At 57.2% G+C, this 22,774-nt stretch overlaps 13 protein-coding genes across 13 annotated transcripts; 6 read left to right on the top strand and 7 right to left on the bottom strand.

Moving 5' to 3' along the window:
• Positions 1-35: 35 nt before the first annotated feature.
• On the top strand, positions 36-2,001 carry L969DRAFT_80330 (uncharacterized protein; the record flags this gene model as incomplete). The annotated part of the gene is made up of 3 exons (XM_014709476.1): positions 36-115; positions 175-394; positions 451-2,001. Exons 1-3 carry the CDS (start codon positions 96-98, stop codon positions 1,999-2,001), a joined length of 1,791 nt encoding a protein of 596 aa, XP_014564962.1. The 5' UTR covers positions 36-95.
• Positions 2,002-2,064: 63 nt separating this feature from the next.
• L969DRAFT_20424 (uncharacterized protein) lies at positions 2,065-3,359 on the bottom strand (the record flags this gene model as incomplete). The annotated part of the gene is made up of 6 exons (XM_014709386.1): positions 2,065-2,273; positions 2,327-2,662; positions 2,716-3,145; positions 3,197-3,202; positions 3,272-3,283; positions 3,336-3,359. 6 exons carry the CDS (start codon positions 3,357-3,359, stop codon positions 2,065-2,067), a joined length of 1,017 nt encoding a protein of 338 aa, XP_014564872.1.
• Positions 3,360-3,933: 574 nt separating this feature from the next.
• L969DRAFT_20423 (uncharacterized protein) lies at positions 3,934-5,713 on the top strand (the record flags this gene model as incomplete). The annotated part of the gene is made up of 2 exons (XM_014709385.1): positions 3,934-5,068; positions 5,118-5,713. The coding sequence occupies 2 exons, from the start codon at positions 3,934-3,936 to the stop codon at positions 5,711-5,713; spliced, it is 1,731 nt and encodes a 576-aa protein (XP_014564871.1).
• A 253-nt stretch (positions 5,714-5,966) lies between these two features.
• Positions 5,967-6,454, top strand: L969DRAFT_97414 (uncharacterized protein; the record flags this gene model as incomplete). The annotated part of the gene is made up of 2 exons (XM_014709475.1): positions 5,967-6,200; positions 6,275-6,454. 2 exons carry the CDS (start codon positions 5,967-5,969, stop codon positions 6,452-6,454), a joined length of 414 nt encoding a protein of 137 aa, XP_014564961.1.
• Positions 6,455-6,557: 103 nt separating this feature from the next.
• Positions 6,558-8,173, bottom strand: L969DRAFT_97413 (uncharacterized protein; the record flags this gene model as incomplete). Its single annotated transcript, XM_014709474.1, has 9 exons — positions 6,558-6,799; positions 6,851-6,975; positions 7,026-7,169; positions 7,217-7,326; positions 7,383-7,501; positions 7,551-7,651; positions 7,710-7,864; positions 7,915-7,979; positions 8,035-8,173. The coding sequence occupies 9 exons, from the start codon at positions 8,171-8,173 to the stop codon at positions 6,558-6,560; spliced, it is 1,200 nt and encodes a 399-aa protein (XP_014564960.1).
• A 93-nt stretch (positions 8,174-8,266) lies between these two features.
• On the top strand, positions 8,267-8,860 carry L969DRAFT_55078 (uncharacterized protein; the record flags this gene model as incomplete). Its single annotated transcript, XM_014709473.1, has 2 exons — positions 8,267-8,651; positions 8,712-8,860. The coding sequence occupies 2 exons, from the start codon at positions 8,267-8,269 to the stop codon at positions 8,858-8,860; spliced, it is 534 nt and encodes a 177-aa protein (XP_014564959.1).
• Positions 8,861-8,888: 28 nt separating this feature from the next.
• Positions 8,889-10,439, bottom strand: L969DRAFT_275514 (uncharacterized protein). The gene is made up of 7 exons (XM_014709472.1): positions 10,163-10,439; positions 9,959-10,105; positions 9,797-9,900; positions 9,650-9,738; positions 9,521-9,591; positions 9,328-9,457; positions 8,889-9,278 (listed from the first exon to the last, which is right to left on the bottom strand). Exons 1-7 carry the CDS (start codon positions 10,163-10,165, stop codon positions 8,917-8,919), a joined length of 906 nt encoding a protein of 301 aa, XP_014564958.1. The 5' UTR covers positions 10,166-10,439; the 3' UTR covers positions 8,889-8,916.
• Positions 10,219-11,416, top strand: L969DRAFT_55197 (uncharacterized protein; the record flags this gene model as incomplete). The annotated part of the gene is made up of 2 exons (XM_014709471.1): positions 10,219-10,725; positions 10,775-11,416. 2 exons carry the CDS (start codon positions 10,219-10,221, stop codon positions 11,414-11,416), a joined length of 1,149 nt encoding a protein of 382 aa, XP_014564957.1.
• L969DRAFT_67871 (uncharacterized protein) lies at positions 11,022-14,284 on the bottom strand. Its single transcript, XM_014709470.1, has 3 exons — positions 13,165-14,284; positions 13,012-13,115; positions 11,022-12,961 (listed from the first exon to the last, which is right to left on the bottom strand). Exons 1-3 carry the CDS (start codon positions 13,878-13,880, stop codon positions 11,490-11,492), a joined length of 2,292 nt encoding a protein of 763 aa, XP_014564956.1. The 5' UTR covers positions 13,881-14,284; the 3' UTR covers positions 11,022-11,489.
• Positions 14,285-14,518: 234 nt separating this feature from the next.
• On the bottom strand, positions 14,519-15,947 carry L969DRAFT_91045 (uncharacterized protein). Its single transcript, XM_014709469.1, has 4 exons — positions 15,364-15,947; positions 15,120-15,306; positions 15,004-15,064; positions 14,519-14,948 (listed from the first exon to the last, which is right to left on the bottom strand). The coding sequence occupies exons 1-4, from the start codon at positions 15,655-15,657 to the stop codon at positions 14,528-14,530; spliced, it is 963 nt and encodes a 320-aa protein (XP_014564955.1). The 5' UTR covers positions 15,658-15,947; the 3' UTR covers positions 14,519-14,527.
• L969DRAFT_26737 (uncharacterized protein) lies at positions 15,721-16,969 on the top strand. Its single transcript, XM_014709390.1, has 2 exons — positions 15,721-15,902; positions 15,966-16,969. The coding sequence occupies exons 1-2, from the start codon at positions 15,775-15,777 to the stop codon at positions 16,474-16,476; spliced, it is 639 nt and encodes a 212-aa protein (XP_014564876.1). The 5' UTR covers positions 15,721-15,774; the 3' UTR covers positions 16,477-16,969.
• L969DRAFT_55148 (uncharacterized protein) lies at positions 16,500-21,026 on the bottom strand (the record flags this gene model as incomplete). Its single annotated transcript, XM_014709468.1, has 6 exons — positions 16,500-17,139; positions 17,188-17,366; positions 17,416-17,611; positions 17,665-18,484; positions 18,531-20,009; positions 20,060-21,026. 6 exons carry the CDS (start codon positions 21,024-21,026, stop codon positions 16,500-16,502), a joined length of 4,281 nt encoding a protein of 1,426 aa, XP_014564954.1.
• L969DRAFT_275010 (uncharacterized protein) lies at positions 20,890-22,737 on the bottom strand. The gene is made up of 3 exons (XM_014709467.1): positions 22,691-22,737; positions 22,073-22,642; positions 20,890-22,021 (listed from the first exon to the last, which is right to left on the bottom strand). Exons 2-3 carry the CDS (start codon positions 22,576-22,578, stop codon positions 21,154-21,156), a joined length of 1,374 nt encoding a protein of 457 aa, XP_014564953.1. The 5' UTR covers positions 22,579-22,642; positions 22,691-22,737; the 3' UTR covers positions 20,890-21,153.
• Positions 22,738-22,774: the final 37 nt, after the last annotated feature.

Below are 22,774 nucleotides of genomic sequence, written 5' to 3'. Positions count from 1 at the left end.
AGACCCTTTTTTTTCCCGAGACGAGTCGCTCAGTCAGGCGGCAGGCAGCAGGGCAATCATCGTCAGCCAGCCAGGCAGGCATCAGACTGCACGACATGACCAGCGTGCTAGCTAGGTGAGTGTACAGGCTTGCTCAGTCAGCGAGCAGCAGCTCATGCTCTGCCCGTACATCAGTCTCCTGCCTGCGCCCAAGTATGTATCAAGCGAGCCAGCGGCAGTCGACGACGCTCTGCCCGCAGCCATAGAGCAGACACTCGCTCTACGATCACAGGTACCAAGCTACGGTCATCGTGCCTCATGGCGACCCTCCAAAGCAGACGACTTTGGCGATGGCGGCGCCTATCCTGAATGCCACATCGCTCAATTTCCTCTCGACCTTGGGCGGAAGAAACATGTGAGCCGACACTGTTGACACGAGACAGTACGCATCTGCTCATGCACGTTGAGCAGTCCTCCAGTGGGAACACGCTGGCTCTACAGGTTGACGCAGAGGGAAAGGTGAGATACGATGCGATCGCCCACCAAGGCCACCGCGATGGCCGGATCATTCAGTCCCAGTTCAAGGATCTCATCCCGATGGCACACCGGACCGACATCAACAATGCCGAGATGGAGCGACCGAGCGAGGAGGAAGTGCTGTCGACGGCCGAAAAGACAAGACTCGCGCTCGAAAAGATTACCCAGTCAAAGATCAAAGCCGCCCAGCCAGCTTCCGGCATACAGAAGCAAGGCAAGGAGTCCTTCATCCGTTACACGCCTGCATCGGGCACGGCCGGTCAGCAGCGTATCATCAGGATGTCCGAGGTCGTCGAGGATCCGCTCGAGCCGCCACGGTTCAAGCATAGAAAGATCCCAAGAGGGCCGCCCTCGCCTCCTGCGCCCATCCTACGCTCGCCACCACGCAAGATCACACCGCAGGATGTCTCAGACTGGATGATACCTCCCTGTATCTCCAATTGGAAGAACAACAAGGGCTACACCATCCCGCTCGACAAGCGATTGGCTGCAGACGGCAGAGGTCTGCAAGATGTACATATCAATGATCGTTTCGCTACACTCTCGGAATCGCTCTATCTCGCCGATCGTCACGCGAGAGAGGAGGTCCGGCAGCGATCACAACTCCAGCAAGCGATTGCGCAAAAGGAGAAGCAGGCCAAAGAGGAGAATTTGCGACAGCTCGCTCAGAGAGCACGGGATCAGCGATCCGGACTCCCCGCGACAAGCACGGCTGGTCGTGTAGCAGGCACAGGAGGCGCATTACCTGCTGCTCTGGCGGGCTATGGATCCGATTCAGATTCCGACGAAGCAGAGCAGGCCGTTGCTACCAAACCCCGTGCCGCGTCCGAGTCAGACGATGATGAGGAGGATGAGGAAGAGATCAGGAAGCGAGAGCAAATGAGAGCAGAGCGACGCAAAGAGCGCGAGCGCGAGCTCAGGATGAACAACATGGGTACCGAACAGCGGGCGCGTGTGATGGCCAGGCAAGTCATTTCTGTATCGTCAGCAGCCTTCGCTGACATATCTTTGATGTGCAGAGCACAAGGTAGGGATATATCGGAAAAGATTGCGCTCGGTCTAGCCAAACCGACATTGTCCAAAGAATCCATGCTCGACTCTCGCTTGTTCAATCAAGAATCACTGCCATCTGGCTTTGCAGATGATGACTCATATAATCTGTATGACCGACCGCTCTTCCAGGGCTCGAATGCAGCAGCAGCAATCTATAAGCCTTTGCAAGATTCGCAGGACGACGAGGCTTACGGCGGCGGCAACGAAGAAGGCATCAAGAAGGCCCTCAACAACGACCGATTCGGTCTCGGCGTCGCCCGCAAGGGCTTCGAGGGTGCAGACTTGCAAGAAACGCGCACGGGTCCAGTTCAATTTGAGAAGGACACGACGGCAGATCCCTTTGGCGTGTCGGCTTTCCTTGACGAAGCCAAGAAGGGCAGCAAGCGCGGTCTCGATCAGGATGAGGCGAGCAGGAAGAAGCCACGCGATTGAGTTGACTAGTCATGTTGTTCCGACTCGCAGCAGTTTCATTGTGCTTTTCTAGCTACAAGATCTTTAGAGACGACCAACGCAGCGCAAATCATTGAGCGCTTCTGTGCATCGCTCCTTCATTGTCTCTTCTCCCTTGCGGACCCATACGCGAGGATCGTAGTACTTCTTGTTGGGTCCATCTGGCTTGTCTGGGTTGCCGACCTGAGTGGCGACGTAGTCGGCGTTCTTCTTGAAGTAGTCACGGAAGCCGACGCAGTAGGCGTATTGCGTGTCTGTGTAAGCCATGCGATCAGCCACAAGCCAGTCAGCGGCGAAAGAGGCCCACCTGTATCGACGTTCATCTTGACGACGCCATTGTTGAGCGCGGTGGCAATCTCATCTTTGGTCGAGCCGGAGCCACCGTGGAAGACGAGGAAGACGGGACGAGGATCATCAGTCTTGAGCTGGTCCTTGACGTATGCCTGGTGCTTGGCGAGCAGCTCGGGATGGAGGCGGACGTTGCCGGGCTTGTAGACGCCGTGAACGTTGCCGAAGGCAGCGGCAATCGAGAACATGTTGGTCACCTTGGAAAAGGCTTGGTAGATATCCCAGATGTCTTCTGGCTGCGTGTACAAGCTCGCATTGTCGACGTTCTCGTTATTGACGCCGTCCTCCTCGCCACCTGCATGCGAGCAGTATGTCAGCGCGGAGCGGGCTCGCGTAAGGCGGACTGACCTGTGATGCCAATTTCCATCTCGAGCCAGAGGTTGATCTTTGCCATTCGCTCGAGGTACTTGACACAAATTTCGATGTTCTCCTCCTTGCTCTCCTCGGAGAGATCGAGCATGTGGGACGAGAAGAGGGGCTCCTTGTGCTCCTTGTAATAGGCCTCGTCTGCCTCGAGCATGCCGTCGAACCAGGGCAAAAGCTTCTTTGCGCAGTGATCCGAGTGGAGCACGACGGGGACGCCGTACGCGGGTGCGATGGCGCGAACGTAGTGGGCTGCAGCGACGGCGCCTGCAATTGAGCCTTGCTGCTTGTCGTTCTTGAGACCTTTGCCACCGAAGAAAGCAGCGCCACCCTGAGATACTTGGATCTGAACGGGCGCCTTTGCGTCGCGTGCAGCCTCGAGGACTGCGACGACGGTTGATGACGAGGTGCAGTTCTGCAGCTCTCAAGTCAGCTTGGCACGGCGCGCTGCACGAGCGCCACCTACGAATGCCTGAGCGTAGGGAGGGCACAAGGCCAGTCAGTCAGCAGACGAGAGGTAGAACATGCGCATGCAGCTCACGGGCATAGCATACTGCGCAGCACACGGGTCAGCTGACATTTTGGAGATGCAAGTAGGAACGAACCTGTTCCTTCTTGGCGTGTGCCATGAGTTTGACGAGGTTCTCGCCGGTGACGACACCCCTTTGAGCATGTGATCAGCAACGCTCGAGATCAGTCTGCGAGGAGCGGTCGAGAAAGAAGGGAAGGCGACGTAGAGCTCTCGAGGTACGGTGGGCTGTCGCGTTGGGAGAGGAGGAGCTGCCGAGCTGACTCACGCCTGTCAAGCCGTGTGTCTCATCAGAACGGGCATAGACCCCTCATGCAAGATTTCGCTTACAGGTACGATATCTTTCAGGCCTCCCATGCTTGCTCGCTCTTGTGATATCTGGCGCACAAGGAGGCAGTCAGCCTTTTGCTCTCTATTCGGGCGCTGCAGCCGCCGAGCGCTCTCGCTACGTCGTCGGCAGCCGTTTGCGCAAATGCAGCGGCTGCTCGCCCTAGCAAGGTCGGACTCACAGGCTTGTCAAAGGTCGCAATAGCACTCGGGCGAAAGGCGCTGGCACTGTCGGAAAAATCACGTGCAAGCTCCTCATCCTCCCAGCGTGCAGCGTTCGCTCGCTACAGCTGCACCTCGGACAGGTGAGCACGACGTCCTGATCAGCCCAGGATCAGTCGGACAGCATGCTCGTCCAAGCTCGGTCCGAGGAGGCCAACTTTGAAGAGGGCTGCCCTGACTGCAGACTGGCTACCGCACAAGGCGGATGCTGCCCCTCTACTGGCTGCTGCGAGCCTCAAGAGACCTGTGACGCTGCCTGGTTCGCTCAGGGCTCCTCAAAACTCGATGCAGTCCATCCACTCGGCACTGGCCCGTCAGATCAAGCCATGCCTCCGTCATGGTCGGGCATCGATTGGGGGCACGAAGAGACGCTCAAGGAGATCCTCGACTGCTGCTGTTGCGCAGCAGCTGCTGATCATCCCACTCCGTCTACATCCAACCTCGCCCATCCTCGAGAGGGACTCCAGGAGCCCTTGCCCGGCTTGACGCGACTGTCGCCCATCACACACGGCAGGAGCTCGCTCGCCTCGACCAGTCCGCCAGAGAGCGACGCCAGACCGGCCAGTCAGGACAGTCTCTACCGGTGGCTGTGCCACGAAGAGCCTTGTGAGGTGCCCCATTCGCATACTGCTGTCTGCCATCCGCCTCATCTGCCCTTTGTCTGCGAATGGTCTCATTGTCATGCTGCCTTTACCCACAAGAAGGAGCTCGTCGCTCATGTCAACGAGGCTCATCTGTCGCACATGCAAGACGCCAGTACACCAGAGGCTATAGCCTGGCCGACGCCCTCTTCGCCCGACAAGACCTTTGTGCCGCTCCAGACGACGCAATGGCCGACACAGATACTGCCAACCTCGAAGCAGGAAAATGTCATCGATACAAGGCGTGATCCGACCCCGCTTGCGCAGCATGTCCTGCCAACGGACGCATTGCGATGCCAGTGGGACGACTGCTACATGCTTCCGGCTCCTCTTGCCTTTCCTGCCAGTGATGCCGGCATGCCTGTGCCTGGCAGCCTGACCCGTCAGGAGACAATCAAGACAAGCTCGACTGCCACGCCGCCCGCAAGCATTCTCATGCAGCATGTTCTGCACGATCATATCGAGCAGGGACTGCCCTTCAGCGTGGCTGGCCATCACACATTGGCAAACGGCACCGCAACTCATGCCGCCCAAGTGCCTGAGCAGCGCGGTAGCCCGGTCAACGATCTCTCCAAGTTCAAGCTCGATTTCGTGCCCTCGACCCCCAGTCTCGATTCCGGTAAATCTTTCATCCTGGCATATGCATCCTGAACTGACGCAATGCACAGATACGCGTTCCATTTTTGGCAGTACTCCAGCCTCTTTTACGTCCGGCTCAAGCTTCCAGACACCTCTTACTACCCCGACAAGCTCTCAAGGCGGTCCCAAGCGCCGACGCAATCCTCCCGTAACGGAAGAAACGATGCTCCGTCGTCATCTACATGTCAAGCCATGCTCTCATAGGGGCAAGAGTCTACCTCACTGCGCTCAACACCATGCTTTGGTCGATATAGCCGACCAGAAGGATGGCGAAATGGGCGAAGAGCATCTCTGCAAATGGCCAGGCTGTTCTGCCAAGTTCTCGACTACCGCCAAACTCATGGCTCATCTCGGCGAGGAGCATGTCGGGTGTGGCAAGTCGACTTACTCCTGTCAGTGGGAGGGCTGTACGCGAGCAAAGGAAGGCAAGCCGTTCGCTCAGAGACAGAAGATCATGCGACATCTCCAAGCCCACGTGAAGGACCGTCCTTTCAAGTGTGACATTTGCTCGGGCTCATACTCGGAAGCGACCGCGCTCGCTCAACATCGGAAGATACATTTCAAGCATGTGCAAGAACAGCAAGAACAGTCATCGCCCCAGGCTCGTCTGCAAGCTGTCGTATAGATCCTGCATTGACTCTTGCGCGTCTGTGTGCTTATCGCTGGACTTGGCCTTTCGCACGGACCCTACTGAGCTTTCTGCTGCGTCCACTGCCACTGCTGCGGCTTTCCATCTGTCATTCGATGCTTGCGCAGTCTTCTGTCTTCTGCCTGCTCAGATACATAACCTGGCCATGTGTGAGCAAGAGCAGCAACTTATCTCAGCAGACAATTGGCAGTAGGACCCCCACATTCATTACACCACCGTTCAAGTCAGCATGAAGACAGCATACATCATGACGTGCTTTGCGCTCATCTGTGGCGCGACAGCCAAGCCGACTGCATATGCATCTGGACACGTAGAGCGAGGCAATGGCGGCCCCAAAGAATGCTTTGAGCACTGCGCTCCATCCCTCGGCTTCGGCGCAGGCTTTGGCGCTGCCGTCTCTGCCAATGTAGCAGCAGGCGCAATCGTCAGTCCACTTGGCACCGGCGTCGGAGCCGGTGCCCATGTCGCCGTCTCTGCTGGTCTTGGCTTGTGAGTCTGATCATTTTCGACAATGCATCTGCTGACGATTTCGAAAAGCACTACATTCCACAATTGCTACACGAGCTGCAATGGCACGCCGGTAGCGTCGCATGGTCGTCATCGAGCTCGAGCCATCAAGAAAGCCCAGCGAGACCCTTGCATTGCGCCGCACGCTCGACATCAGCCGAAGCGATCTTCCTAGAGCGAGCAGCATTTTTGGACTCGCGAGCGTTGTAACGTTATGCACAGTCTCGGTGCCCAGGTGATCTTACCTTGCGCTTGCGGCATAAGCGACTCGAGCTTGAGTGGCATGGGAAGGTCGTTCGGGCTGCTTTGGTCGTCACCGCTGTGATACGACGGTGGTATCCTTGTCCAGCTTGTGTCTGGTCAGGAAGTCGTGCGTCAGGAAAGCCCAGACGTTGTCGATCAGACCGAGTCCGAGACCGAGGTTCCAAACGAGCGTGGAAGCATAGTAAAAATTGGCGTTGCCCGACCCTGCGTAGAGCCAGAGATGATGAAACGATTTGAGTAATGCAGTCGCGTAGAGCAGCAGACAAGCCGTCAACATAGGATGCCTCAAGTCTTTGTCGATCATTGTGAGCGAGCTGGCATACGGAAGGTTTGCTTACGTACGAGGCATTATCTCTGGGTATAGAGGCAGAAGCGAATGGTAGAGTGCCACGTCTGAGACGCTGGGATAGCTCTGAAAGAGGCTTCCGATGCCTATGATCGTCGCACATGCGTACAAAGGATCGCGTCTGTGAAACGCGTCAGCCTCGTCCTGCTGAACGCGTGGTGACTGGCGTACCTGAGCTTGATACAGACGGGTGCTACGTAGATGAGCAGATGCAGCTGGAATGTGGCGACAAAGAATGATCGAAAGTGGTCGAACATTTCGATGAAGAAATACCATGAAAGGCCGATCGTGGGGGTCAGATCAGACACCGTCAGACTTCCAAGTTGGTCAGCTGCGGTCAACAGGCTGTATGATGGGCTCACAAGACGATGTAGCTGTCCATGAAACTCCATGAGCCAAGCCAGAGTCGTGAGAAGGCAAGCAGCGCTGCGGTCGACACGAAGAACATGCTCAAATGTATCAGTGACACACCCTGCCAGCTCGCTACGGCTTCAGCAAAAGGAATGATGAACGGGAGGATGCGCTGACCCTGACAGACCCTGGGCTTTGTCTGAGGGACAGCATGCTGACGGGTGCAAGCAAGAGGATCGCGACGGGCGAGACGTGACAAGCCAAAGCCAATAGCATCATGCTAGCGTAGCCATGTCCTGGGCGTTGCTTGAGACGGATGAGCTGCAATACGCGGGATAGACTCACCTGAGCTGCTTGCAAGGATAGATGCAAGGGTGATGGCGTGGGCTAGCGGCGCAGTGGTGCGCGCGAGACAGCTGACGATTGTGAAGGGATGGAAGCTAGCTCTGCAGACCATCGCTATCTTCAGCGACAATGAAGCGACGGCGAAGGAGGCAGACTTGCATTGCAAGAACGCGCAATGGCGTGGGCGTCGGTCTCTGCTGCGCGAGTCGACAGACAATCAGAGCCGAGAGTAGGTCTACCACTGTCCATGCCATAGCTGTCGACCATCTTGAGGCTAGAAACTCGCTGGAGAACAGAGCCAGCAGAGCGGGTGCCTGCAAGGTACACGCTCAGACATTGTCGTACACGTGGTTCGTTAGCTTGCCTGATGGAAACTTGAGCCGCCATAGGGATCAATGCCAAGCTGACGAAGATGTGCGCCCTCTCGTACTACTCCAGGGCTCAGCTTCGGTATATTATATGGGTCGACGAAAGAGTGGCATACAATGTCGAAAGCTCGTCAGAGGGGTCGATATTTCTGGCCAGAGGGCCAATTTCTCGGGGAGCGAAGTGGCGAAGAGGGACAGCCTGAGCGCTGCAGAGGCTAGGAGGATGCCTGCCGCTTGCAGCGAGTCATCAGGCATGCAGACACGCTGGCCTTCTGGGGCGCAACAGTATCGGGGACAATGACGCCGACGCGATGGATGGCAAAGTACAAGTCGATCCGTCGAGAAACGATGCTGAGGAGCCAGGCAGCGATGAGGATGCTGATCCGGCCAAGCTGGCTCGTGCCCAGGCAGAGCGCGAGGTCGACCATGCCGGTCAGAGGCTACGTCGCACGCTCGTCCATCCCGCCGACCCAGCAACCGTCCAACTCGCCAGATCGGAGTCCCTTGGAGCCCTCGGAAGCCTACACACCCGTCGACTCCTCCTCGAGCGTCAGCAGCGCGGATGAGGATGGCTCGACACAGACTGCAGCGAGAGGGATGGGCGGATCTGCCCAGACGGACGAAGGGACGAGCTCAGAGAGTGCGACATTGCTCAGCAAGGAGGAGCGTGCGGTCATGGAGAAGCTAGAGGGGATCTTTAAGGGTGGCAGGATCGAGGTACAAGATGTGTCGGGTGAGGCGTTCGAGGGTCAGTCTGTGCAAGCACGCTACTCACACATCGATCCCATCGCAGGAGGTTGTGGCTCTTTCTTTGCCATCTCGATCGCGCACAAGGACTTCAAGGGCCTCTCGACGATCAAGCAGCACCGGGTCGTCAACGAGGCCCTAGCCGAAGAAGTCAAGAATTGGCACGGCATCCAACTCAAGACGGCGCCCATGTAGCACACATTGATGATAGGCAGAGGGTAACAGTGCATCGTCGATTGTTGTATCATCAATCAATCCGTCTCCATCGTATCCCCTCCCGCTGCCGGCGCCGCTGCGTCCCCTGTCGGTGCTATCGGTGCATCTCCACTCCCTCTCGGTGCCGCTGGATCTTCCTTGGGATCCATTTTGGCCAGGTAAGGCGTCAGATCGTCACCCTCGATGACGCGGAAGTTGGGCGGCGGTCGTTTGCCCAGCACGGGCTTGCTCGGATCTGATGTCGTGCCCGTCGGCTCGAACTCTGGCTGAGCGGGTGGTGCCGGTGCAGGAGCGCCGACGACGCCTATGCTCGTGTTGAGCGTAGATAGCTCCTTGTCTTGTTGCAGCGTGTCGCGCAGAGCATGCAGACCGTGCTTGATGAGCTCGTCCAGATCGCCTGGCCGATCGCATGAGCACAATGGAATCCTTTCTGCCGAACGACTTACAGTCCTGGAAAGCCTCAAAGTTGCGCTCGAGATACGTCTTTGCACTCTGACTGCGCGCGCCGATCGACATGGCGTAGTACTCAAACGCCGTGCCGGATGGTGAGAACTCGTAGAGATGAGGACCTGTCGCCTAAATCAATGCGAAGACACTCAGCAAGGTGATAGCCGAAAGCTGAAAGCGTCCGTCACTGACATCATGTCCGCCGACGAGGAAGCCGACGCCATAAGGCCGCTTGCCGTACATTTGCGTATTCACTTGCGCGCCTACAGTCGCGCACGAGATGGGTCAGCACGGCCAACCTAGTAGCTCGAAGAGACGCACGATCTGCAATGGTGTCGACGACTCGTTTGACAGGGATGGGACGGTTGTATGCCATTTTCGAGCTCATCGCTTGCTGGCGCATGAAATTGCTGTAGCCCAGTCCCCGTATGAGACCGTGACAAGCGCGCAGGAAGGAGCAAAGCTGACCTGAGGACGCGTGCGTCTGACGTGAGACCAGCGATGGCAATGCCGATATGATCGTCGATACGGATCAGCTTCTTCTGGTAGCTCGCCAGCTCGCCCGTCGAGCGCTAGTGAGCAAGACCAGGCTCAGCTTGCGTACACAGCTGCACTGAAGCTTCAGCCGACCTTGAGCGTGAGCAGGACGACATGGGTCTTGCTCCTCAGCCCCACAGCAGCAGATCCTTGCTTGACCGCCTCGAGCGCGTACTCGACTTGGTGTAGCCTTCCCTGGGGCGAGAAGACGGTGTTGTCGGAATCGTACGTATTACGAAACTATGAGGCATAGAGCGTCAGCATGACAGTAGGCCAGCAAAGACTCGCACGCCTCACCATGTCGTCTCACGCTGGCAGGCGAGCGCCAGTCGTCGTCAGCGCGAGCAAGCGAAATGACACGTCGACAAACTTCTCTCGCTCTCTTCGATTTCTCCTCGACCTTGATGCTCTTCGAGGTGCCCGGCTGGTCAGTCGGCGAGCCGGCGGATGTAGGCGATAAGCAGAAGAAGCGAAAGCGCCCCAAAGGATCGCTTGCCAACGCTACCCTAGCAGACGCAGCCTCCTCGACCGCGACGCTGAACGTCGAAGCCTCTCTGGCGAATCTCAAGCGTCAGGCCAAGCCTTCAGATGCCCCAACGCAGTCTGAGCACTCGACAAGCAAGCGAAACAAGCGTAGGAAGCGAAATGCTGAGCGGCAAGCCGCCGAAGACGCGACTCAGTCATCCAAAGAGCCGTCCTTGCCTACAGATGCAAAACTTGGCCCGCCCGCGAATGGCGGCTCCTCTCTGCCTCAGAAGCCAGCCAGACCTGCAAAAGCAGTGTTCTCACCATCTGCGCTAAGCGAGTCGCTGCAGTCAAAGCTAGGCGGCGCCCGCTTTCGCTGGATCAATGAGCAACTCGTGCGCTACTCAAGCTGTCGAGGCTCGTTGTGCTGACGCGCTGCTACAGTACACCACCACAGGCGATGCTGCGCTATCGCTCGTGCAAGATGATCCGTCGCTCTTTGATGAGTATCACGTCGGGTTCAGGTCACAGGCATCATCTTGGCCGACCAATCCCCTCGATCTCATACTAGCAAAAGTACGCAGCGCCTCGAAGCCATACGTCATCGCAGACTTGGGCTGCGGCGATGCGCGACTAGCGCAGACGCTCGTTCCGCAGGGCTACACCGTCTTGTCGTTTGACCTCGTTGATCGGCACCAGTCCGGTTGGATCATACAAGCTCAATGCAATGGTCATGTGCCTCTGCCTGGCGCACGAGACACGCCAGGAGCACAGATTGTCGATGCTGTCGTCTGCTGCCTCAGTCTGATGGGCACAGATTGGATCAAGAGCGTCACGGAAGCCTCGAGGATACTCAAGCAAGGCGGTCTGTTTCACATGGCAGAAGTCGTCTCGCGCTTTACAGACGTAAAGGCCTTTCTGCGGCTTGTTCAACAAGCTGGATTTACGCTGTCGAAGACTGACAAAAGCAACACTCACTTTATCTTGTTCGAATTTCGAAAGACCGGCAGGGCTACAGAGAATGAAGACGACTTGATGAAGCTCTCTTCAGACCTGCTGAAACCGTGCGTGTACAAGAAGAGGTGATATGCAGAGTGTTGTACAACCGTGGATTACACACAGACCGACAAGATCATGATCGTGCGGATGACGTCGTTCCCTAATCGACATATAAGATGTATTTGCACCCCGACCTCGTCCACCAATTGAAATCATCATCGTCGCAGAGCTCGATCAATCTCGCCCCACCCGCCACGAGCACCTGACCCCCGCTTGGCGGTACGCCCATACCTGCCTCTTCACGGAACCGGATCCTGTTGACATTGTCGCCCAAGCGATCGCGAATCTTGTCGAGCAATCCCACAAAATTGACATCCGGCGGTACTCTGATCGCGATGAGATCGTCTGTGTTACGATGGAAGACCTTGATCTTCAAGAAGCTCGCAGTGAGCGGCGCGAGCGGCTGTGAGGTACGACCGTTCGTTTGCGGCACGGGCGGTATCGAGCCAGCAGAGACGAGACCCGATCGCCCGTGAGAGCTGCGAGGATCAGACGATGCCGAGGTGTGGGCAGTAGATGTCGAGGGCGGTGTCCAACGCGAGCTCGCCGTCGAACTCGCACTCGGTATCGCTCGCGGCGGCTGTGCGCTTGTCGTTTGCGGACTGATGCGCATTGACGACATGCCATTTGTTAGGCCGTTACCATTACTACTGCGTCCGCTGCCTGTCGGTTCCATGCCGTTCGACATGCCGTCTGCTGGTTCTGACGCTTTGCTGGGCTGGTTGACTTGTACATCGCCCTTGCGAGGCGACAAGAAGTCAAAGAAAAGTGCGTTCTCTCTAATATACTTTGGTAGCTGACAGAGCTCGGCCAGATAGATCGTCAGGTCTGCAACTCGCTGTGCGCATACGATCTCGTCAACCTGCGATGTTGGGCCTGGCATCATCGGTAGTATTCGCTGAGGTCGATCGCCTGGCCTGGCATGCAGCGGCAACTCCCTCCCCGCCTCTACCGGGAATTCGTTCATGAGTGCGATCTGAAAGTCATAAAAGTGTTCGTATAGTCTGTAGAGCACGAGCGAGAGACCGGATGCAAAAGTCGCTCGGACGTGTAGCCAGAATGAGCCTTCCTCAAAGTGGAAAGACTCGACTGCTGCCTTTGTCACGAGCCCGTATCTCTGATTGAAGCCAGCAGAGGTGAGCTCGTCGCGCGGCATGGACCGTCTGCTCGAGCTCTGCTGGGACTGCCTGCCAGGTTCGCGTTGGTCTGTATATAGACCGTTTGGCGTAGTGGAATTAGCTCGCGAGATAGCATCTTGAGCGCCGAGGTTCGGACTAGAATGTGAGTATGCGTTTTGAGCATATTCGTTCGGCGTGAGCTTAGCCGTCGAGGTCTCGTAGTGTGAGTTGGCTTGCCTACTCGTGCTGGGCCCTGGAGCCCGGCTATTGAGTGTAGTACTCGTCCGACTGTCTGCTGAACCATTGGAAGCGGGCGCGCTCTTGTTGAAGTCAAAGCGACCTAGCGGGATAGAGCTCTGCTTGTACTCGGCTGTATTCTTCTTCCATTCCTCAACAGGCGGCAGAGCGCCTCCTCTGATCATCTCATTGACGATATCGATATCGACCGCTTTGCCTGCGCAAGTCGATCAATACCATGCTGTTGTGCACGCGCAAATTCCTTACCCGTAGCCATGTCTTGTATCTCGACAAAGGAGACTGGGATGAGGCCAGGCCCGCCGAGACGTCCTATCGGCTTTGCGACGAACCATTCGTGATTAGATTGTGCACTGGCTTTCAGAGTGAACATCATCCAAGGAGGGATAGGCAGCAACTGACATAATTATGAGGGGCTCGCCGCGCTTAGCGTCGAGCTCATCGCTTCGTTCGGCCTTGAAGTCATATTGTACGACGCCATAGAGAGGTCCTTTGCCAGGCTGACCAGATGCCGATAGCCTGCGGGAATTACTCGCTCGTGGGTTGCTGGGCATTGGCGGTACTGTCTCTTGCTGCTGGGCTGGACCGCCACGCATATTCCCCATCGAGCGTGCATTCTGTAATGGCCTCTGTTGCTGAGCAGGCTGAGTCCGCTGATCGCGTTCATTACGCGCAAGAACCTGAAAGAATGACTTTGGTACGAGGCCACGCATGCCGGTCGATGGGTTCGCTGCGTCGTACCAGTCTTCCGCATCTGCAGTGCCCGGCAGTGAGCCTTCTCTTGAACCATCCGGACCGGTGCCGACGACATGAAAGAAGTCGCCCTCCTCGAATGAGATCTCTTGGGGCGTTCGCGCTCTATAAGGTCTTATCGATCTGACGACCATCTTGGGCGGTCCGGCGACAATGGCAGACATGTTAGCGCCAGAAGAAGCACCGAGTGATCTGCTCTGGCCACTTGCGATAGGCACGGCAGATCGTGCGGCTGCAGACTGGTTCTGTGGCCCGGCAGGGACAAAAGACGAGTATTGCATGGCTCCCGCGCCAGATGCGGTCGTCTGGAAATTGGTGGGCGTGGAAATCTTGTCCTTGTTCAGGGACCGTCTTATGGACTTCATCTTGTGTGGTTGTGCGTGCGCTTGCTCCCCACACAGCTCGAGCAAGGGAACGTCCTTGTCAAAGGGCAAGTGCTCTTTGTACTGTACAGCAGCAGCAAAACCTTGTCAGCTCTTGCTCATGTGGTCCTCAGTCCAACGGATAGAAGCTGGCTGCAGCGACTTGGCTTCGGATCACGAGACTGGACGTCGTCAAAGGGCAAAGGCTCGCCAGAGATGACGCCCATCGAGCCTCCTTCGGCCAGAGGTCCATGCACGCTGGATCGCCGGGTCCTCCTTCTCGCGTCGACTGGTCGCACAGATCGAGAGGATGACAGCGGGCCAAGGAAGCAGATCGATAGCTCACCTATGAGATAGATTATGGATGCGCTCGGCTGGCTATATGCTTCTGTGAATAGATCGACGAGCGTTCTCAGGTGGGCGCGATGCTCGCTCAGCGCGCCTTGGAGTCGTCTCGCTCGTCAGCAGGATCAGTGCCACGCCCTGATGCGTGCTCTCGCTAGCCGGACCGAGCCTGTTTCTTGGCTCTGAATCGTGGCTTGTTTTGTGTGAAAGGCAAGAGGCGCGACGCGTCGGTTATTCAGGGGGCTTCACTCGGAGGAAAGGCTCCTCAATGGGCCATCCGCACAATGGACGACAATGGCGTGCAATCAGCCAATGACAACAGGCGTCGTCGTAGTCTCCTTGAGCTGAACAACAGCCGGCATCGTGCTCGCGAGTTCAGGCGTGCCTGCTGGGAACGGCAACCTGAGCACGCCCATGACATTGCCAGGGAAGGGTCGCTTCTTGAGCGCATCACACACTCGCACAAAGGTACCCGTGTGGCCAGGCACGCAGCCTTTGACGAAGAGCAAGTTGAGGGCCGTGTCGATCCGGACGAGGAGGAGGTTCTGCTGTGTTCTCGTGCGATTACCCATGTGGCCTGCCATCTTCTTGCCCGGGAACACTCTGCCGGGATCTTGGTGCTGTCCCGTCGAACCGTGCGATCTGTGCGAGACGGAGACACCGTGAGATGCGCGTAGGCCTCGGAAACCCCATCGCTTCATGCCGCCTTGGAAGCCCTTGCCGACCCTGTAGGTACCCGCACGTCAGCTCCGAGAAACGAAGATCCACGAGGGGCGCTCACGTCTTGGCTTGCACATCGAGATATTGTCCCGGAACGAAATGAGCAGCAGAGAGAGTCGTGCCTGTACCCGTCGTCTTTAGCGCAAACTCACCCGTCCTTTGCGCGGCAGGACTGACCAGGACTGAGCTGGGCACCCGTCAGCGAGGTCTTGAACTCGGTGATGCGCATCTTGTTGTCTATGCCCGCCTTGCGGAAGATGCCTCTGATCGCTCTCGGTGTGGTCTTTTCACTTCTGGGCGTGCAAGCGACCTGTACGGCCGGGTAGGGCTCAGACTGGGTCGAAACGACCTGAACATCGTCCAACTAGCTTCCTCTGATCAGCTCCTGTCGGCATGCAGGTGAACGATCGGGTGGGCTCACAGCCAGGACGGTGATGGGTATCCTCTGGCCCTTGTCATCCCAGAGAGCGGTCATGCCGGTCTTGCGAGCAAGCACGCCGGTGCGATCGAGCGAAGCATCCCATGCCAGCTCTTGCGTCGAGCCTGAGGATGGTGCAGCCTCTGAGGCACCCTCTGAAGAGATCGAAGTAGGTGAAGCAGGATGGACGGCACTGCTGCTCAGATCGCGCGCTTTGCCTCGGGACACTGCTGATCGGGCTGCTTGCATCTGCAGGCATGCTCTGCACCGAGCGACTGCCTGTCCGAGCATGCTCATACTCATCCTGCTCGATCTGTGCGCGCGCTCGCTCGCTTCTCTGTCCGGTCAGCCGGTCAACCCGCACTCGCGACTTTTGGCGCCTCTGCCAGCTTTGCCCGGCGTCGTCTCGCAGTGATGCCATCTCAGCCAAGCATAGAGGCATTGCTCGGACAGACCAGAAGCAAGCCAACGACATCCGGCATCGTCCATGACCCTCTGCGTGACGAGAGAGTCGTGCCCGTCTCACGCCGGCCAGATGGATCGTAAGTCGCTCGACACCCCCTCCCTTGGCTCAGCTCCAGCTCAGCTCCTCCTCTCCTCGCCAGACTACGCAAGGAGATCAAGATCCGTCCGGGCTTCACGCCCGCCGAAGATCAATCCAAATTTCGTTCGGCAAGGCAGCTCGACATGGACGAGAGGGAACGGTCCAACATCGTCCCTGGCATCTCCAGACCGGCTCCGGTAGGCTCGGCTCCTGTAAGCGAGCACAAGACCAGCAGGAGGCGGCCAAAGAAGAAGGAAGCCGTCCCCGCTGCAGAGCCTGACATACCGGACGACTGGGACGCCGAAGAGGACAGTCCAGCGCCCGTCGCGTCAGAGGCCAACGCGGCTCCCTCCGCGCCCCTGAATGTAGCCAGTCAGGACATAGACCCGAGCTCGCTCAGTCCAGAAGAACGCGAGAGGCGAGCTCGACAGATAGCCAAGAAGCTGCGGCAAGCTCGTCAATTGGCAGACAAGGCCAAAGAGACTACCCTCTTGCCCGAGCAAAAGGCGAAAGTGGACTCCATCGATGAGCTCACTCGCTTGCTAGACGCTCTATCAGCTTCAGACACTTAGGCCCACGATCATACATGCATGCATCAGATGATCTGTACACAGTCGCGCAGCCATGCCTCGAATTCTTCGAGTTCAGTCAGTTCATCTGCTGCTTGATCTGGAGCAAGATCGTCTTCTGCGTCAGAGAGGATGTCATACTGGTCTTGTATGCTTGCCGACGAGCTCGGAAGGAATAGGGGCGCTTCGTGCGGCCTATCACGCGAGCCCTCGTCAATCAATTTATTTGACTTGTGCACGAGTTCGATGTCATCGTCCGAGTCCTCAATGATGGCGACTCGCTTGCGCTTCAAGTTTTGCGTATGCGCATTGTCTTCACCAAGCGACGTCGCTGGAGAAGTCACTTGCGCCGGCGTGGAAGGCGGCAGCATTAGAGGGTATACGCCCGGTAGCGAGCCGTCGCTGTCGGCAAGGTCGCACATAGCCTTGTCACTATCGTCGGCTATCTTGACCCTGTTCAGAACAGCGTGTCGCAAAGCGTCTTGGGCCTTTTTCGACTCTCGAGCGATCTTGAGCTGTTCGGCGATATCCAGCTGTCTTAGCGGCGGCGCCTTGATCTTGACGTGTCCTTCTGCTTGCGACTTTCTTTCGGCGTTGTGAGCTTGCTTCTTGCTCGCGACAGCGCGGACGTGAGCAGCCGGCGGCTTGTGCGTTCCTTCGCGACAACTGCGCGTCCTGTATCAGCACACACGAGCACACAGGCCGTCAACGCACCACAGATGCCTGCACCTCTTGCGATCGACACAGGAGTGACCGCAGCGATAGTTGCCATTGGGTAGTCTCTCTGGCGTGCTCACTTTGGACGACGAGCTTGCCACATTTGCTGCGGCAGTAGCACTTGGCGCATCGAGCTCACTTGTGAAATCGTCTGCTTCCAGTCCTTCGAGCAAGCGCTACGGCAAAGATCAGCATGTGCCTCGAATAGCGACCAAGACGGCTGACTAGATGGTCTCCCGCTAGTTCGGACGGCGAGGAATGGCGCCGGGGAAAGTCGTCATGTCTCGTGTGGGGCGTATAAACCGACCTGACGGCGAGACCAACGACAACGTCCGAGGAAGCATATGCCACAAGCTTCTGTGACGCTTTCACGAGCTTCGTAGAGATGTGACACACGCGCGGTGCGACGAGCTTGCTTGACCTTTGTCGCGTGTCAGCTCGATGCGGCATTAAAAGACATGCAAGAGACCTTACTTGATACGGCTGTAGTAGACGAATTGATCATCGGTCGTGGTGATAAGCAAAGAGATAGAGTCGTCTCGCGTTGCCTTTTTTGGTCTCTGTGCCGCCTCAGACGTGTCCTCTCTCGCAATGCGAACATCGACATCCACAACCACTCCTTCTTCCCTGACTTGTTCGCGCGGCTTTTCGAACTCGACGGTAAGCTGCGGGTACGAGCGAGCTTGCTGTATCATGCGATGACAAATCGCTTGATTTTTATGCAGCAATAGCTCGAGGCGTGACGAATCAGTCTGTCGCAGAGCGAGCAGGTTGTGTATCGGAGGGCGAGCAGACGCGAGCTTCTCAGCGAACTTGTCACCAATACCGTCGATCTGCTGCAGCTCGGTCTTGGAACCTTCCCATGCGCGCGCGTTTATAGATCGCATAAGCTCAAGGGCGGCTCGGATGCTCGCGCCGTGCTGACTGACGAGACAGATTTCGACGAGAGCCTTTGTGATGCGCAACAGGTGTGGCCAAGCTTGCAGATGATCCGAATGAAAGCTGGCGTTCGACTTTGACTCGTGCATCGATACCCGTGAGATGACGAGCTGTACGAGCACGAAGATCTTGTCCTTGACTGTGCCGACCTTTGCGACTTCAAAGCGGATGTTGTGTTTCCTTGCGGCTTCCGCATAAGCTTGACGGTCACTCGTCGTGAGTCGCATCGTGGAGAACTCGTCAGCGGAGGCGATAGCTTCGAGAAGGCCACGCATAGTACCTGAATCTGATGCGGCGAGCAATTTGGCAAACGTCTTGTGTGATATGCAGAACTTTGATAGTATGCCGCCGTATGCTATTCTTCGCGTCAGCACATACTCACGAGCGAGCTGCGAACGTACGAGTGCAAGCGAATACTTTAAGCCCGGCCTGATCGCTCATGATCCCATCTCGCACAAGACAGAGAAGACAGTCGCGTACGATCTCCTCCAGCTTGGCATCCGGCGAGACTGTGTCATCGATAATGCCGTAAAGTCGAGGGTTCTTGCCAATGCGTACGCGGAGGAAGCTGGACTTGATCCATGCGATTGCAGTCTCAAAGCTCGTGATTGTGCCGAGCTGACACTCGGCGTTGATATGCTCGGCGAGACTCGTGTGTAGACAGCTTTCAACAGTCGTCTTGGACGCGGTCAAATGCTCATACTTGCTGCGCGAGTCATTATCTGTCATGATGACGACTACTCCCGACTTGTCGAACTGAGGTCGGCCTGCTCGTCCTGCCATCTGCAACATGTCGAGATTGCTATAGTCTTGCATAGAGCCTTCACTGTAGATCCTGGTGCCTTTGATGATGACGGCATAGGCAGGTAGGTTGACACCGACAGCGAGCGTGGAAGTGGTGCAGATGGCGTGAAGCGCACCGTCGAGGAAGCTTTGCTCGATGAGCTGACGGTCGCGCTGACTCAACCCAGCATGATGAAAACCTATGCCCGCTGCTGTCGTATAGGCCAGCGTGCTATCTTCCGGCCTGGCTTGCATCGGCTTGGATCGAGGCCAAGGTTTCGCCTTTGCTTTGCCGATGTCTGCCACAAGCGTCTCTGCGGCTTGTGCGCATGCCTTGCGACTGTTGCAAAAGATGAGAGCTGGTCTGTGATCGCAGTACTTTTGCACGACGTCGATCAGCTTGCTATCGAGCGACCGAGCAAAAACGAAGTCGTTCGTTTGAGGCTTTCGTGGATAGGCGCATACTGCGCGAGTCAGAGCACACGGTCTGACCTCGTCGCCAAATGAGAGGCATATGGCGGGACTGCCGTCGGACGCATGAAGCCATTGCGCGACGTCGCTGACATTAGGGACCGTCGCGCTAACGGCAATGACGCGCAAGCCCAGCACTCGAGATCGCATGCGCATGACGATGACTTCGAGCGTGCTGCCCCGTTTCTCGTTGAGTGTGTGACACTCGTCGATACAGATCAGAGCAATCGATGACAGCATGGCTTGGTTTTCGGGCCATCGGCGAGTGATACTGTCCCATTTTTCCGGCGTAGTGACGATCACGCGGGCCTGTTTGATCACTGCCAGGTTGTGCACGTCAGTATCGCCGGTGATCTCGGCGCACGCGAAACCGAGCGGGAGGAATTTGCGCGACCAAGCGTTGAGTCGCTCTGCGCAAAGTGATTTGGTCGGCGCAAAGTAGATCGCACGCGCGCGTCCATTGGCTGATAACGCTCGCAGAACCCCGAGCTCGAACAAAACAGTCTTGCCGCTGCTCGTGGGCGCGCTGACCACTACGTTCGAGTCACTCTGGTAGACTGATTCATAGCATTGACTCTGCATGATGTTGAAGGTCGTGAATGGGAAGCAGCTTCGATGAGCGTCAGCTAGACGCGCAACAATCAGTAGAGCCTCCAAGGCTTATCGGCAAACTTACGCAGCGCGGTCGTGGACCTCAGCTCGGCAGCAGGCTTGGTCGGCAACCTTGAAAGAGGCGTCGCCTGGCCTTGCTGATATCTTGCCTGCCGGCTTTCATCTGCCCGCGAGGGCATGCCAGACGTCTTTCGCTGCACAGGATTTGCTTGACAACCTCTCGAGGTATGAATGCACGCGTCGGGCGAGCCCAGAGCATCACGCTCATGTGCAGCAGCAGCCGCGTCCGCTGAGTTGCGATCGACAGGCAGTGCCACGGGCGTGGGGGAAGTGAGCGGGTCTGATGTCAATGCCATCGAGAGCTGCTCGTCATCTGACCAGTACTGCTCCTCTGACAGAGGCGAATGTGCTCGCTCGTGAGCAAAGTGATTCTCGTCCTGCTCTAGCTCACTCCCTTCGCAGCGCTGATGGTGCCAATCCGCGCTCTGAGCAGCTCTGGCTAGGATCCCGACATGACTCTGGCACGGTCCCAAGCACCGCGCAGCGTCGGGACCCTGCCATAGTTGAGCCTTGTATCTTCGGTCTCCTAGCGCTTCGTCGCTCGGATCGGCACGGCGAGCCTGAGGTATGAGCAAAGGCTGCTGAGAAGGAGGACGAGTGTAAGGCGCTGGAACGAACTTCTTGTGTGCGTATTGGGGTGTTCCGGTCATGCCCGAACGAGTATGCAAGCTTGTGCGAAGAGTGAAGGGCGTCGGAGGCTGCGCGATTGAGAAGGTCCCTATGTTTCTCGCGTCCGGCGTATGCGTCTCAGAGCTGTCTCTAGTGGGTACCTGGCAGTCTATGGAGAGAGCAGAAGGACTCGCGAAGACTTGAGGAAATCTGTAGCATGGCAGCTTGGGTGTGAAGGGTCGGCTGAGGCTTGTGGGCGTCCGGATAGGCGTTGCAGGTGCCCTGAAGCCTGCCGATGGATGGTATACATTGCGAGAGTCAGGTTCGAGGTCTCTGCGGTGAGCAAGGCTCGATCTGTCCATGATCAGCACAGTCACGGCCGGACGATGGAAAGTCAGACGCGTCGCTCGACATTGCCACGCAGGGCCTGAAAGACAGTCTAATGCATCGTGAACGGCGGGTACAAGCGTGCCAGAATGCGTGCTTTCGTCATTGGTCAGAGTACATCGAGTAGACAGAATCGACGGGGCCTCGATTTGGCTGGACGGAGAGCAGGCCGCCTGTGTTACGCACAGGCGCAGGTGCAGTCCTGCTGACATCGCCATAAGAGCTCTGCCGTACAGGCGGCCGCTGGAGTGCTCTGGGTTCTGACATTGTCTCGCGAGTAACCGCCCGAAAGTCATGGGTGTCTGTGTCGGGCTCGCTAGAGGGAGCATAGGAGATTTCTGATCTGCTGTGCTCGCTGATCGGGGTCAGATGCCGAAATGGTGGTCGATTATAGGATGTAGGTTCAGGTGCTCGTATGGTGGGTATCGGCGGCGCTGGTGGCGGCCATATTTGACGTTGAGAGGACGATTGCGGCATGTTCCGTTCTGCCGGATCTGCCGTCCGGCCAAAGTCTTCGTTCTCTCGTGCCGTGTTGAGCGAATAGGCGGAATGACTGACTGGCATGGGATAAAATTGAGCTGATGGTGTCGCGCCAGGCGATGACCATTGCGCAGTGGAAAGTGTCGCCTTGTTTGGCCTCCTTCCGCCCCTTTCGGCCAGCTTCTCGTCACTCTCGATCGATCCAGAACTGAGATCGCGTGTCATGCTACCGTTTGAGCCGAAGACGGTGGGCGAGTCCGTCGGTGTGCGGTCTAATCCCGTCGGGCGTAGCTGGGGTTCGCCGATCTTTCGCCAATTTTTGTCTTTTCTCCTCCTCTTACGGCACCGCGAGATGCACCACCATAGCGCCAGAGCCACAAAGGTGACGAAGAGGATACCGCCTGCAGCGATGATAGCGATGAGAGCACCTTTACTCAATGCGACCGGATGCGTTGTGGCGGCCTGAGCTGATTCTGCCGTCGCTGTCAGACTGTACAGTACTAGATCAGCCGCGCTAGCTGCGAGAATGCAGTGAGCATGCCTCGGATGCACAGTGTCGACCCCTGTGGCCTGATACGTGGTCAGTGCGACTAAGCTCGCACTATCCACTTTGGCCTGCTTGGCGAAATTGCTGGGATATTGCGTAGGGGTACTGTTTGTATTGAGCGCATAAGGTGCTGATGCTGGCGGTGTAGTAGGGGCGAGTGAAGCGGCGGTGGCAGTTGCCGCTGCACCTCGCGTGACTGTCATTGCTGAAGTGCCAGCAACGGTCACGACGACAACATTGTTGCTCGCTGATGCTTCAGCTGCCGTTGTTTCGGCTACCGCTGCACTTGCGCGGTGTCGTGCAGATGTTGTGGCCGTAGCCTCGGCCGCTGCGGCTGCTGCTGTATTAGCAGCACGCTGCGAGCTGCTGCTATGGTGTGCACGCCGCTTGAGACTCTTTTCGTACGTATGTCGTATAGCATGTTCGCCAAAGTGATGATGTTTCGCCGCTCGCGGTAATGCATGGTGCCTCTGCAAGTCCAGCTCGATGGCTTGCTTCATGCCGCGCCTGAAAACAAGAAAGAGGTCCAAGCGAGCTGCGCCAGCGCAGTCTTGCTACACTGTGCTTGCCATCAGAGTCAATCAGCTGACAGCGCGAAGCATGCAGACTCACCCAAACGAATGTATACAAGAGCCAGAGGGACCCGAGCTAGCGGCGGCGTGGCACGGCAAAGCGCGCACGCTCTTCGACGCGCCT

Source organism: Mixia osmundae (genome assembly GCF_000708205.1).
Source record: "Mixia osmundae IAM 14324 unplaced genomic scaffold scaffold_15, whole genome shotgun sequence".
Classification (NCBI taxonomy): Eukaryota; Fungi; Basidiomycota; class Mixiomycetes; order Mixiales; family Mixiaceae; genus Mixia; species Mixia osmundae.
The sequence above is the reverse complement of the archived record's forward strand: the minus strand, read 5'-3'. Positions and strand labels throughout refer to the sequence as shown.